Source organism: Vanacampus margaritifer, chromosome 19 (assembly GCF_051991255.1).
Source record: "Vanacampus margaritifer isolate UIUO_Vmar chromosome 19, RoL_Vmar_1.0, whole genome shotgun sequence".
Taxonomy (NCBI): domain Eukaryota; kingdom Metazoa; phylum Chordata; class Actinopteri; order Syngnathiformes; family Syngnathidae; genus Vanacampus; species Vanacampus margaritifer.
The window spans coordinates 16,208,173-16,220,809 of record NC_135450.1 but is presented as its reverse complement, the minus strand read 5'-3'; the positions used below and the strand labels follow the sequence as shown (position 1 = coordinate 16,220,809).

General features: G+C 44.3%; 1 protein-coding gene across 2 annotated transcripts; it reads left to right on the top strand.

Moving 5' to 3' along the window:
• Positions 1 to 145: 145 nt before the first annotated feature.
• On the top strand, positions 146 to 11,830 carry wdr26b (WD repeat domain 26b). 2 transcript variants are annotated; one of them, XM_077552347.1, is made up of 14 exons: positions 146 to 906; positions 2,691 to 2,790; positions 3,189 to 3,245; positions 3,696 to 3,832; positions 3,937 to 4,034; positions 4,120 to 4,276; positions 5,339 to 5,477; positions 5,821 to 5,961; positions 6,276 to 6,395; positions 6,467 to 6,612; positions 6,744 to 6,822; positions 6,901 to 7,030; positions 7,829 to 8,023; positions 8,230 to 11,830. In XM_077552347.1, exons 1-14 carry the CDS (start codon positions 563 to 565, stop codon positions 8,253 to 8,255), a joined length of 1,869 nt encoding a protein of 622 aa, XP_077408473.1. In that variant the 5' UTR covers positions 146 to 562; the 3' UTR covers positions 8,256 to 11,830. The 2 variants fall into 2 exon arrangements, with proteins under 2 accessions (XP_077408473.1, XP_077408474.1); XM_077552348.1 differs by having other exon boundaries at positions 776 to 906; positions 2,633 to 2,790.
• Positions 11,831 to 12,637: the final 807 nt, after the last annotated feature.

Genomic DNA, 12,637 nt, shown 5'->3' with positions numbered 1-12,637 from the left:
TATTTATATTTCAAATAGATTGTACAATTATTTATATTATGTCATACCAGTATTTTTAAATCTGCGAAAAGCATAGTTTCTGACACCTCCCTCGGCCTAACGTTGGTTCTACCCGGAAACTTGCGAGTGTAGGAATTTCCGGTGATGTCAGAACGCCAGGCCTCCATTAGAGCTGCAGCTGTTTGGAGAGAAACAACAACAAAAACGGGGCCGAGAGACGGAGCGGCCAACAGTGACAGTCCGCTCCGAGCTCAACCGACGCGGCCTCCAATCTGGAAGTTGAGCCTCCTTTTCCCACCCGGAGCACCGCCGGCTTCTAACCACGGCCGCTCTCGGTGAGGAAACTCTGGCCTCCGCTTCCTCCTCCTCCGACTCGGACACCGGCGGAGCGTCGCCGCCCCCGCGGAAGAAGCACCGAGCCTCGGCGGCGGAGGGAGCAGGAGAGCCCGGGGCTTCAGCGGTTGTGCCAGGCCTTGCCGGAGTTGTCTTGGGATTCGGAGCCACATCGACCATCCACTTTAACCGCAGCGCCGTCGGCCTCTTGAGCAGCAACAGCAGCAGCATGCAGGCGAACGGAGCGGGGCAAGAATCGACCACCGAGCTTTCCTGCCTGGGCGCCGCGCAGAACGGCGAGTCGTCATCCGCGGCGACGGCGGCGGCTGGCGGAGGCTGCGGCGGCGGTGGTGGGACGCATTCCAACGGGCTGCTTCTCTCCAACGCGGACAACGGCAACGGCGTGGGCACCAGCAACGGCTCCTCGTCGTCCACCTCCACCGCTTGCGGGACATCTGCCGCGGCCTCTTCGGGCTCGGAGGTGGGCTCGCTGAAGAAGAAAAAGCGGTTGTCACAGTCGGAGGAAGATGTCATCCGGCTCATAGGGCAACATCTCCACGGACTGGGGCTCAAGTAAGTTGTTTACAATGATATTGTCGTGCTGCTCGGTTTTTAAAAGTGCGACATAGCGGCCGGTTGAAGCGCTGTTCGTGCGCCTTGACAGGCACAAACATGGGGGGATGGGTCCAAATGTTTCGCTGGTTCGCTCTCCGCAAAGAAGGCAAGAAGAAGGGAAGGGGGTCCATCTTGCACAATAACACTTAGCCATTTAGCATGCTAACTAGCGCCAGTCTACTCTCAGCTGTCGTGTTTACACACCAAATACAACACTTGTCATAAAATCACATTTACACCACCATGTAAGTGGAGTTGATGTGTTTTTTACACGATTGTTAGTGATTTTTTCCCCCCCTTGCTGGAGTGCATTACATCGTCTCTCGTCGGTAACGTTTTAACAATGTTAAAAAATGCGACTGGCTTAGCTAATTATACAATCGGAGCTTTTTTTAGGGTTGTGGTTTTCCTCCATTTTGGCTGTCACTTGTGACAATGTCACATTTTCTGAGCCAGTTCGACTGCAATGTTATACTAGCTGTTAATGTTGAATTCCGCCTAAAAATAGTTGCAAAAGCTGAGCATTTATTAAATTGATTAATTTTTTACTAGTACGCTCTTTGTTCTCACCTGGTGGAACAATTCACTACACGCCACTTTTGGCTGATTAGTACTAAATTGCCCCCATCGTTAGGCCCAACTCACAAGACACAAGTAGCCTTCTGGGCCCCACCGGTGGCACCAAAATGCCCAAAAGCTTTGCCTCATTATTAACCTGTACTTGTCCTACTAGTACGCCAAAGTTGTCCTCCAAATGAGGACAATTAGCGCCCCAGTGCATGGACCTTTCAACTGGATATTGGAGAAAATTTTAATTAAGTATTTGACTTAGTAATCTTCTCGAGTAACTCACTTAAAATAGCGCTAAACCTGATATTTCTTGCAATGTGCCACCGTGAGTAGCTCTCCGGCCTGTTCTCAAAATAGCTCACCAGTGATGGGACATTGGGATTTTCTAGGAATGCTGTAGAAGTGATCATTTGAAATTGTGAACACTGGCAGAGATATATAGAAATAGATGTGAGTTATCTGTTTCCTAATGTTATGAGAAATCAATAAAATAAAAGTAATTTAAGCTAATTTATTTCAGAAGTTTTTCTATAGTTGGTAGCCCTTCCAATTAATCAGGACACAAGTACATCAAAGCTTTAAAAACGGTTCAAAATCATCATTTGGCAACTAATTGTGATTCAAACTCGAAAATCCTCATCATCCAGGAATAAAATGAGTAAAATAATGCTGTTATACACTGAAACTTGCCACTGCTCCCTGTAGCCAGACACTGGCGGTGTTCCACAAGGCTCACAACTGAGTCCACAAGCATTTGCGTTTCTGTAACTATGGCTTCACTTGTTTGTATCACAGGTGAGGGATAGACTACATCGCCTTCAAACTTGAGTGCAAATTTCGGGTTATTATTTCATTGCTGTAGGAACAGAACTCCATCACGATTCAATGGCCGCCGCTTGCACAACTTGAAAATGCTGCATTGTAACCTTAGCATGATGTCATCACACTAAAGGCTACCCCTAACCTTCATTACCTCAGCTTAGATGCCCTCAAGTGGCAATTTGTCTACACATGAATAGTCTGCTTGAAATCGTTACTGTGAATAATGGCGCATACATCACATTAACGGGGGAGGATAGCGTTGTTGTTGTTGTTGTTGTTTTTCTCTCTCCAGACGTCTGCCTCATTTTGTGTATTCACTCCCTTTCCCCGTGCGTGTTTGGTGGCTGCAGTCAGACGGTGGACCTGCTGATGCAGGAGTCGGGCTGCAGACTGGAGCACACGTCGGCCAGCAAGTTCCGAAACCACGTCATGGAGGGCGAGTGGGACAAGGTCAGTTTGACCGCGATGACCGCGTTAGTCGGGGGCGGGGCCTAAGTTGTTAGGCTACGGCATGAGGAACACCTGCATACGCACATTGAATCATTAATAAATGATTATTTTATTGCTGATGTTAAAACATGTTGTTTTGTCATAAAATACAATTTAGTTTGAAAAACAGTACTGATGGTTGTGGCGTAAAAACTTTAGGACGTGGCCTCATTCTCCTTCTCGACTCCAAAACTAGTCGTGAAAATGAAGGTTATGTCTTTAGTTAGTTATACACGCATTTATTTATATCTCTCATAAAGCAGCGGCGTCAACCCCGCCCCTCATCCACCCCCGCCCACCGTCGGTGCGAGTGTTTAAAAACTGCCGCGCTCAGCATTTTTCCTTTTGTTTTGGTCCAGGCTGAGAATGATCTCAATGAACTGAGAGCACTGATGCATTCGCCCAACGCCATTGTGGTAAGTGGCCCTTTTCGCAAAACCTGAACCAGGCATCCATGAATGTCCTCTGGTAGTTCTAGAAGAATTCTGACCCACTAGAGTGTTCATTTTTGTTGTTGTTGTTGCCTCCAGAATGTATTTCCACATATTGCCATGATAATGTATTGTCCAAATACTTTCTAGATTGGTAAAATGTCATTTACAGGAGCTAAAATGTTGTTGTTAACCTCACTTCTTTCTTTTGAACCATTTTTGTTGTGGTAATGAACAAAAATGCTGTTTATGTCATTTGGGCCTTTTGGCTCTGTCATGGTCACGTTTGGCCAACTGAGTAGTCTTTATTTAGGCTACTTGATTGAATCACACAATTTAAGTAGTTTCTGCCAGATGACATCAATAGAATGAAAAACGGCCTAAGAGTTGAATTAAATCTTTTCAACTGTTTTCTGTGTGTGTGTGCGTGCTCAGCGTATGAAGTTCTTGCTGCTGCAGCAGAAATATTTGGAGTACCTGGAAGACGGCAAAGTCCTGGAGGCTCTGCAGGTGCTCCGCGGGGAGCTGACGCCGCTCAAGTACAACACAGACCGCATCCACGTGCTCAGCGGGTACCGCTCTGCCATTCTTTTAGCGCTAAGCGATTACGCTGAGTCGCAATTGGCTCTTGCGAGTCGAGGTGCCACCGACGTTTATTCCCGCCGTCTTGCGGCAGGTACCTCATGTGCAGCCATGCTGAGGATCTACGGGCCAAGGCGGAGTGGGAGGGCAAAGGCACGGCCTCCCGCTGCCGACTGCTGGACAAACTGCAAAGTGAGGGCGGCGCCGCTTGTCTCGTTCCCGGGCCCGGCCAGGCCAGGCCACTGACAGACGCTCTGGTGTTTGCCTCCATCCGTAGCGTACCTGCCGCCGTCCGTGATGTTGCCCCCGCGGCGGCTGCAGAACCTCCTGCGGCAGGCGGTGGAGCTGCAGAGGGACCGCTGCCTCTATCACAACACCAAGCTGGACAGCAGCCTGGACTCGGTGTCGCTGCTCATCGATCACGTCTGCAGCAGGTCGCGCAGCGTTCCGTCTTTCAGTCTTAAATTGAACATTTAAAGCAAAAAAAAAAAGATTTTTAAAAAAATATATATATATTTACAGTGTTCCCCCACTATAACACGGCCTCGCTGTTTTGCTGATTTTTTTTTTTGGTGCAAATTTTGCATGCATTTTTTTTATTATTTTTTTTTTACAATAATGTACTATTTGATAAAATTTATGAAGGTTTGAACATTGAGAATGTTTAAACAAGAGAGAAATGTGAGAAAATGCCTGGAGTGAATACATTGCGTGGTGAGAGGTTTTAGAGCCTTAAAACATTTATACTTACTTATTTAAACTTTATACTTCGCGGAATTCATTTATTGCGGCTATTTTTTGGAACATAACCCCGGCAGAAAACGAGGGAACACTGTGTATATATATATATATATATATATATATATATATATTAGGGGTGTCAGGTGATTAAATTTTGTAATCGTAATTAATCGCATGACTTCAATCGCAAATTTTAAATCTGTTCTAAATGTACAATAAATAAATAAAGTTTTTATAGTGTTGTTAACATAAAAGTGGATTTAAAAAAATAATAATAGAAATGTGGCTGCATCTTTTAGTCGGTTATTCAATTAATACATAAAATTGAGTCAAAATTAAAAAAGATTTATTGTACTGTAAAAAAAACGAGTTGATGAGTTTTTCAGCCACTAGATGGCATATTTGCATTTGTAAGACGGTGACAGCTCAATGCATCTTTCTTTTCATATTGAGAGCTATCTAATCTTTTAACACAAAGTAACTTCTGCACAATTTTAAAATTGAATAATAATGCATATAATTGTGGAGAATGGGGTCGAGTTGTGTTTTACAACTTGGGCTCAGTCTCCACAATTATGTGCATTATTATTCAATTTATTACAGCAAAATTTTGACGTGGACATGTCTGCTGTGTTCCGACTTTGCGTTGTGAATTTTGACACCCTTTTGAGTTTTTTTTTTTTTTCTGAGCTTCCTTTGGCCAACTTGCTTATTTGAAATATTTTTTTTTCCTCCCTGTCCTTGTTGCCCCACAGGAAGCAGTTCCCATGTTACACCCAGCAGATTTTGACCGAGCACTGTAACGAAGTGTGGTTCTGCAAGTTCTCAAACGACGGCACCAAGCTGGCCACCGGCTCCAAAGACACCACCGTCATCATTTGGCAGGTGGACCCGGTGCGTACGCACACGTGCAGAATTCAATCCGTTTGCTCGACCGGATTGGAAGTTTTTATAATGCAGCAAATTCCGCCTCTCGCTTGCCCCGTTCTTCTAATAAGAGGCTTCAAGCTATTTATCACACCCAGTTGAAGTTTTCTATAAAACACACACATGAAACAATGGGAATAATGTTTCATGAAAGTGCGCTAGCTTAATGCTAACATTTTATGAGTTGCTATAGACGGGCTAACCAAAACTAGCATAGATGTTCCACGGGCGCAAACGACAAACCAAGCGCAGATCACCGTACTCGGTGTGCGATATTTTAATTGAGTTTTTCCTTGATGCCGTTGTGCAGGAGAGCCACCAGCTGAAGCAGCTGCGGACTCTGGAGGGTCACGCGTACGGGGTCTCCTACCTGGCCTGGAGCCCCGACGACACCTACCTGATCGCCTGCGGACCCGATGACTGCTCTGAGCTGTGGCTCTGGAATGTTCAGGTAAGCGACCACGCGGTTTTGTAGTGCCTGTTAGGACGCCACAAAAAAGTTGCTGCTAGTTGCTGTTTTTGACGAATGACTGCTTGCTTATTTTTGTACATTTTTCTTTGGCAGGGCTAAATTCAATTGAGTTGATTCAGTGGAATTGATTTGATAGATAGAATGGTCACAGAAATAATTCAACTCAGAAGTCCATTATGGCAGGCTCAGCCGTGCACCATAAACCTTCTCTAGGTTAAGTACTTTAACCCCACCCGTCTCCCCTCCCCCCATTTGCACACTTCCCTCTGCCCGCCATTCCCACCTTTGACCAGACGGGGGAGCTGCGCACCAAGATGTCGCAGTCCCACGAGGACAGTTTGACCAGTGTGGCCTGGAACCCCGACGGCAAGCGCTTCGTCACGGGAGGCCAGCGGGGGCAGTTCTATCAATGCGTACGTACGGCGTCGCGTCGCCGCCGCGTGCGATTGTTTACGCCGTTCATATTCGCCGCGTGCGTCCTCAGGATCTGGACGGCAACCTGTTGGACTCGTGGGAGGGCGTGAGAGTGCAGTGCCTGTGGTGCCTGAGCGACGGCCGGACTGTGCTGGCCTCGGACACCCATCAACGTATTCGGGGGTACAACTTTGAGGACCTCGCTGACAGAAGCATGTACGTGTGTAGCAAGAGGCTAACGCCACATCTCGGCTAACGCCACATCTCGGCTAACGCCACATCTCGGCTAACGTATTTTTTTGCACACAGTAGCTCACATGTTGCGATTGGTTTGTTTGCCCCGGCAGAGTCCAGGAGGACCATCCTATCATGTCTTTTACTGTTTCCAAGAACGGAAGATTAGCTGTGTTAAATGTAGCAACTCAGGTGAGCAGACGCCCTCGTTTTGGGCCATCGATATGCTCGCGTGTCCAGTAATCGACGGTGCATTTTCTCGTTCCCAAGGGAGTGCACTTGTGGGACCTACAGGACCGAGTGCTGGTTAGGAAATACCAAGGTGTCACCCAGGGCTTCTACACCATCCACTCCTGCTTCGGAGGACACAACGAAGACTTTATTGCCAGCGGCAGCGAAGGTACGGCGCACAACAGCAGCCCCTCCACATTTAATTTTGGTGCTATCACCGTAGAATGGAAATTCAAAATCTGTTTTACAAAAAAATTATTGAATGCATTCCAATTAAATAATAGACGACACCTATGTCATTAGTTTTTGCACGTTTGGTCCTACAAGAAGTAAGAAAAGGCCTTGAGGATAAACTGTAGTACCCACGCTCTCCCCATGGTGGTGCTGTTGCTTCTTCCCAACCAGATAAAAACAAAAAGACGTGTATTTTTTGGACATATTTTGTAATTCATTGAAGTAAAAATAAATATTTATTTATTTATAGAGCTGCCACAATTAATCTAATCAATTTTCAAATTAATTGACAACTATTGTTATTAGGACTGCTCAATTATGAAGAAATTATTAATCACGATTATATTGGCAATAATTGAAATCACGATTAGGACGAGCGTTTGTTATTTTTTGGTACAAAACAAGAAAATGTAAAAAAAAATACTAAGACAAATACAATTATTTGAAACATTAATTATGCAAGTTCCTTTTGGATAAACTCAATTTTGGTGAATTACACAGCCCTAATTGTGTTAATTGATTAGACTCATTGTTTGAAATGACTTAACAAAATCAAAGAAGACATTTGCAATCATTTGCTTTAATTTTGGAAAACAAAAATCTAAATTTTCCCAATTTTCTGCCATGTTACCAACCAAGCCATGAACTGAATTATAACCAATTTAAGGAAAAATAATAGTCATTTTAATCTGTTATTATTTGTTTGCTTATTGTTGTTGCTCCTCCCACGCAGACCACAAAGTGTACATTTGGCACCGGCGGGGGGAGCTTCCCATCGCGGAGTTGACGGGCCACACGCGCACCGTCAACTGCGTGAGCTGGAACCCGACCATCCCGGGGCTCATGGCGTCCGCCTCGGACGACGGCACGGTGCGCGTCTGGGGGCCCGCGCCCTTCCTCGACCCGCAAGAGGCGGACCCACTCAACGGTAATGACAACGAGGGGGGGGGGGGGGGGGGGGCAGATGTGCTTTTCCCATCGGAAGTAATCAAAACGTCCATTTTCTAAAGTGCTTGTCCTCATGAGCGTCGCCATTGAAAGGGATTCATTTTTATACTGTGATATGAAGTCACATGGGCCACTTTTGTAATTTAACAACAGAAGATGCTGATACGTGCTGTTGTGTCTCCCTAGAGAACTGCAGTAACATGGACAGTTGATGGACACTTCTCTCGAGAGAGCCCGCCTGTACTCCTACGTAAAAATCCAATCTCAACACCCACCCAAACTGTTCGCTGAGGCAAAAAAAAAAAAAAAAAAAAGTGCAAGACAAAAAGACAGACTGACACCGGGACGCAGAAACGTCTCGACAGACCTTGATGATGGACTGTTTGGTGTCCTCATCTAAAAAAAGAAAAAGAACTACACCCACTTGACCCCCCAAAAAAAAATTCCCACCGCAGTCCAGCGAGGACGCAGCCACCACCACCGACTGAGCATCTGACCCCGTAACCGCCCGCCCGCCCCCCATCCGTTTTCAAGACCCCCCCCCCCCCCCCCCTGCAGTCCGTGTGAATGGTGGAGGGCCAACTTTTTTTCTGTAACCTACACTAACTACTACTTGCAAAAAGCTCCCGATGTTGGCTTTTGGGTGAAATTGCCTCACATCAACCTGAAATGTGTTACAACCTTTACGGATATCCTTGATTTGACCTCAAGTCAAATTAAGATCAATTGCTAAGGTTATATACTTTGAGTGCGTAGACTTAGGCTTGGCCCATTTTTTTTTTTTTTTTAAATTGCTTCGCTTCAAACTCCTCCCGTTAAGATGGCCGCCAACGTCACAACATCCAGCCGCCGTCAATTCACTTTTGCTTTCCTTGCAGTGTAAGGACAGTATCAGTAGGTGGCGCTGCTGCGCCATTCGGCTGCTTTGCCAATCGAGCCCTCAAAAGAAGAGCATGGAAGGGCAGTACATTAGGTACAGTGGGGTCACGTTTTTTTTTTGGGTAGCCCCGTTTTGTACGTTATGTACAGTACAGTACTGTTGAGTGTAATTTTTCTTATGGGAAAATGTGTGTTAAAAATCTTTTGGGGGGGGGGTTATCGATGGGCAGGAACGGATTACAGACCCCCGCGTATTTGTGGTATGCCATTCACAGATTGCCCTATTCACGGTTTTTGTGGGGGGGGGCCTGTTACCCATTATTTGTGGAGACCCCCGCTATTTGTGATATTATATTGCGGCAATCGAACTGCCACCCCCACCCCCACCCCCGCCGCCACTCCCCCTTATGAATAGCAGGCCTTCACTGCCCTGTGTCTTTTTTATAAAATACAGTACTGTTGAGCACAACTTTTCTTACAACAACCCCCCCCCCCCCCCTCCGTTGTTTCTAAAGGGGCAGGAACAGATCAATTCGATTTCTATTCATTTCAAAGAGGAAAGCTGATTTGATCTGTGAGTGTTTTCAGATGCAAGCATACCCGCTGAATGAATTAAAGTAATATCACAAGGCAAACACCCTAGCGCATTTTAAGTTTGTTTTAGAAATTGTTTTGAAATTTCACCCGAATGTCCAACATCCCGAACTATTTGCATGTAGTTGCATTATCTTCCCATTACGACACACAGAAACGTTTACGGAGAGTTTTTCTTCTTTACATTTTTTTTTTGAAACACCAGCTGTCTTTTTTTTCTTCTTCTTTTTTTTTTTCTTGAGTGCAACTCATGGAGATTCCACTTTGCGTTTCTGCAACATAACTAGCGAGCACGGTCCTCTCGACAAACTCCCCCCCCGCCCATCGTCCACCCCCCACCCCCACCCCCTTTTTTGGTGACACTTGCTGCTGTTGCTGCTGCACAATTGCATCCGCCTTAAACATGGCGGATGCTGCATATCAGTGTGCATGTGTGTGCGCGTGGACGGATGATTTCTGCGACAAACTGTGACCTCCCGCCAAGAAAAGTGAGTGTGTGTGTGGTGAACGGAAAGCAGTTTGAGTGTATACTCTTCGCTGTCCATCTTAACTGCCGTGTACTAGTATTCGCTTTGTCCTCACTAGTACACTTCCTGTCTTACTAGTAATTGCCACTTTTGGCCTACAAATATGCAATTAAGAGTTACTGTGCTGCACTAGTAACTGTGAGGCCCAACTAGTATGCATTTAGCGCACTCTAGTAGCCTCCTAGACTCTACTAGTAAGCACCAAACTGTCCACTAGTTAGTTAGGGCTGGGTATCTATTCGAATTCCCTCAATCGATTTGATTTTAATTCCCAAGAGTTCAGTTTGATTCGATTTTTCCCGATTCGATTTGGTTCACTCCGGTTCAATCCGATCTTGATTCGTTATGGAACATCAATTCTTTTAAGTATCAAGGACATGATAACATAAAAAAAAACTCCACAAACATTACATTCGAAATTAAATGATGTAGCAGTAACTAAAAGAGAGATTAAAATAATCGATTCATGGTTTTATGAATTGATATCACGCTCAAAAAGAAAAAATGATTTGATATCGGCTATTCGATTTTTTAAAAAATTAAACCAAGCCCTACTAGTAGTTTTGTCTCACTAGTAAAAATGTCGTACAGTGTAGAAAAGGTTTCCATAAAACTGAACCAGCGTTTATTTGATATCCAACTTTTGAGGCCCGTGTACTTCGATGCGCTTTGTCTTCATTAGTACGCACTAATAGGACGGCTGGTACGCCTTCCAGTATTTCGTTTTTAGCATTTATTCGATATCCATCTTAAGGGCTGCATGCTTTTACCAGTACGCGTTTTGGCTTCACTAGTAGGACGAGTGTGCTGAAATGTCAGGCGGTCTTGGGGAGGAACCGAACAATCGTTCTACCAGAGGCTCAAATGTTTCTGTTGTGTGGAATTGTCTTAATAGTGAGGACAGGGTGAACGTGCTCGTACGTTGACCTTAAAGTGGACATCGAGGATGTGGTATCAATTCTCAAATTGCTTTCAGTGTGTGTGTGTGAGTAAGTGGGTTTGATTGCGTTCAGTTCACACCAGCAAAAAGGTTTTTTTTTTGCCCCTTCCGAGCCTTCTTAATCCCACAGTCAAAATTGTAAAAGATGATTTAAACAGAAGAAAAAAAAACCAATACTAAATTATCCAAAGCCCCCGGGGACCTCGATCTGTGGAACATAATAATACTTGAGAGGTTTTTTTTGGTTTTGGTTTTTCTAATCTTGAGATTCATCATTATTATTATTATTTTTGCTAACGCCATGTGACATTGGAAGTGCACTGTGTTCACAGCAGTTGGAAAAAAAAAGGCAAAAAAAAAAAGATCATTTAACCGGAGGTCAACAATTGCAATGACTGGAAAACAACTTGCAAGTTTCTAAAACACACACAAACGGACTTCCTGTTGGTAGTCGCACACACAAAAAAAAAGTTCCCCTTTTTGTCATGAATTTACTGTATAGTCAAATTGGTTGTCACAGCTATTTAATTTGATTGAATTCTTCCCCTAATGACTGATTTTTAAAAAAAATAATTCAAATTGGCCCAAACAAACGCCCTCCCTTCCTGCCGGTCGTTTTTAGTGGTCAGCATCCATTCAAAAGCTTTCTTCCTCGCCCCCCTGTCAGGGTTTGTGATGACGATTTTGCCACAGACTGGGATACCGTACAAACCACAAAAAAAGTTTCAAAAACAGTGCTTTTCTGTCTTGTTTTTATTGAATATTTTGTTATTTTATTATTATTTTTTCCCATATATTATATCTTCCCCCCCCCTCTTGTATGATCATATTAAAGTATAACCAGACATTTGGACTCTTTCTTTTTATTTTCTGTTCTTTTTTTGTTGTGTTTCATCACGAACCTCAAATATGCACAGTAACACCAGTTTGGAAGCGTGTTACCTGAAAATCCCATCAGGTTGAAACTAGCCACCCCTCGCCTTTAAAAAAATAATAATAATAATAATGCTCACGTGTGTGACGTCTCTGTGTGCCATTGTCCATTCAACATGTTTGTCAAAGCCAAATCACTTGAAAAGAGATGTTTCCCAGGGGGGTCTGGTCGCTTTGATACCCCGCCTGCACCTCATCCCAACTCATGAACAGCAGAATGGATTCCAAAATGGGACGCGTGTGTAAGCATTTATTTCGTATCCTTATGTTCTAGTACGAGGTGTAAGTACTAAGGGCTTACCTGAACATCTTTTAAGTTGCTTGAGCGTGGGGCAGGATGTGTGTGGAAGTGGGTGGGTTGCGTCCACGATGTGATTGTACTGTTTTGTATTGTTATGTAGGAAAAGTGTCATGTATGCATATTTTCAATAAAGTATTCAGGGTTTTGGAAAACAAAAAAAGGTTACCCTAATGCAGATTTGATGGGTTGGGGATTGCCCCACTGTTTTTTGTTTTTGTTTTTTTGTTTTGACGTGTGGAAATTAGAAACTGTGGCATCAAGACCAAAATAAAATTTGTGTCACACTCGCACACCACAGAAAAAAAGCTCTTACAAGAAAAGCGCACACATCTCAAAAAGAAAAAAAAATGTAACATCTTATTATTATTATGTTGGGAGCAAATGTTACGTTGCACTTTTTATACAGTACTATAGTGGTGA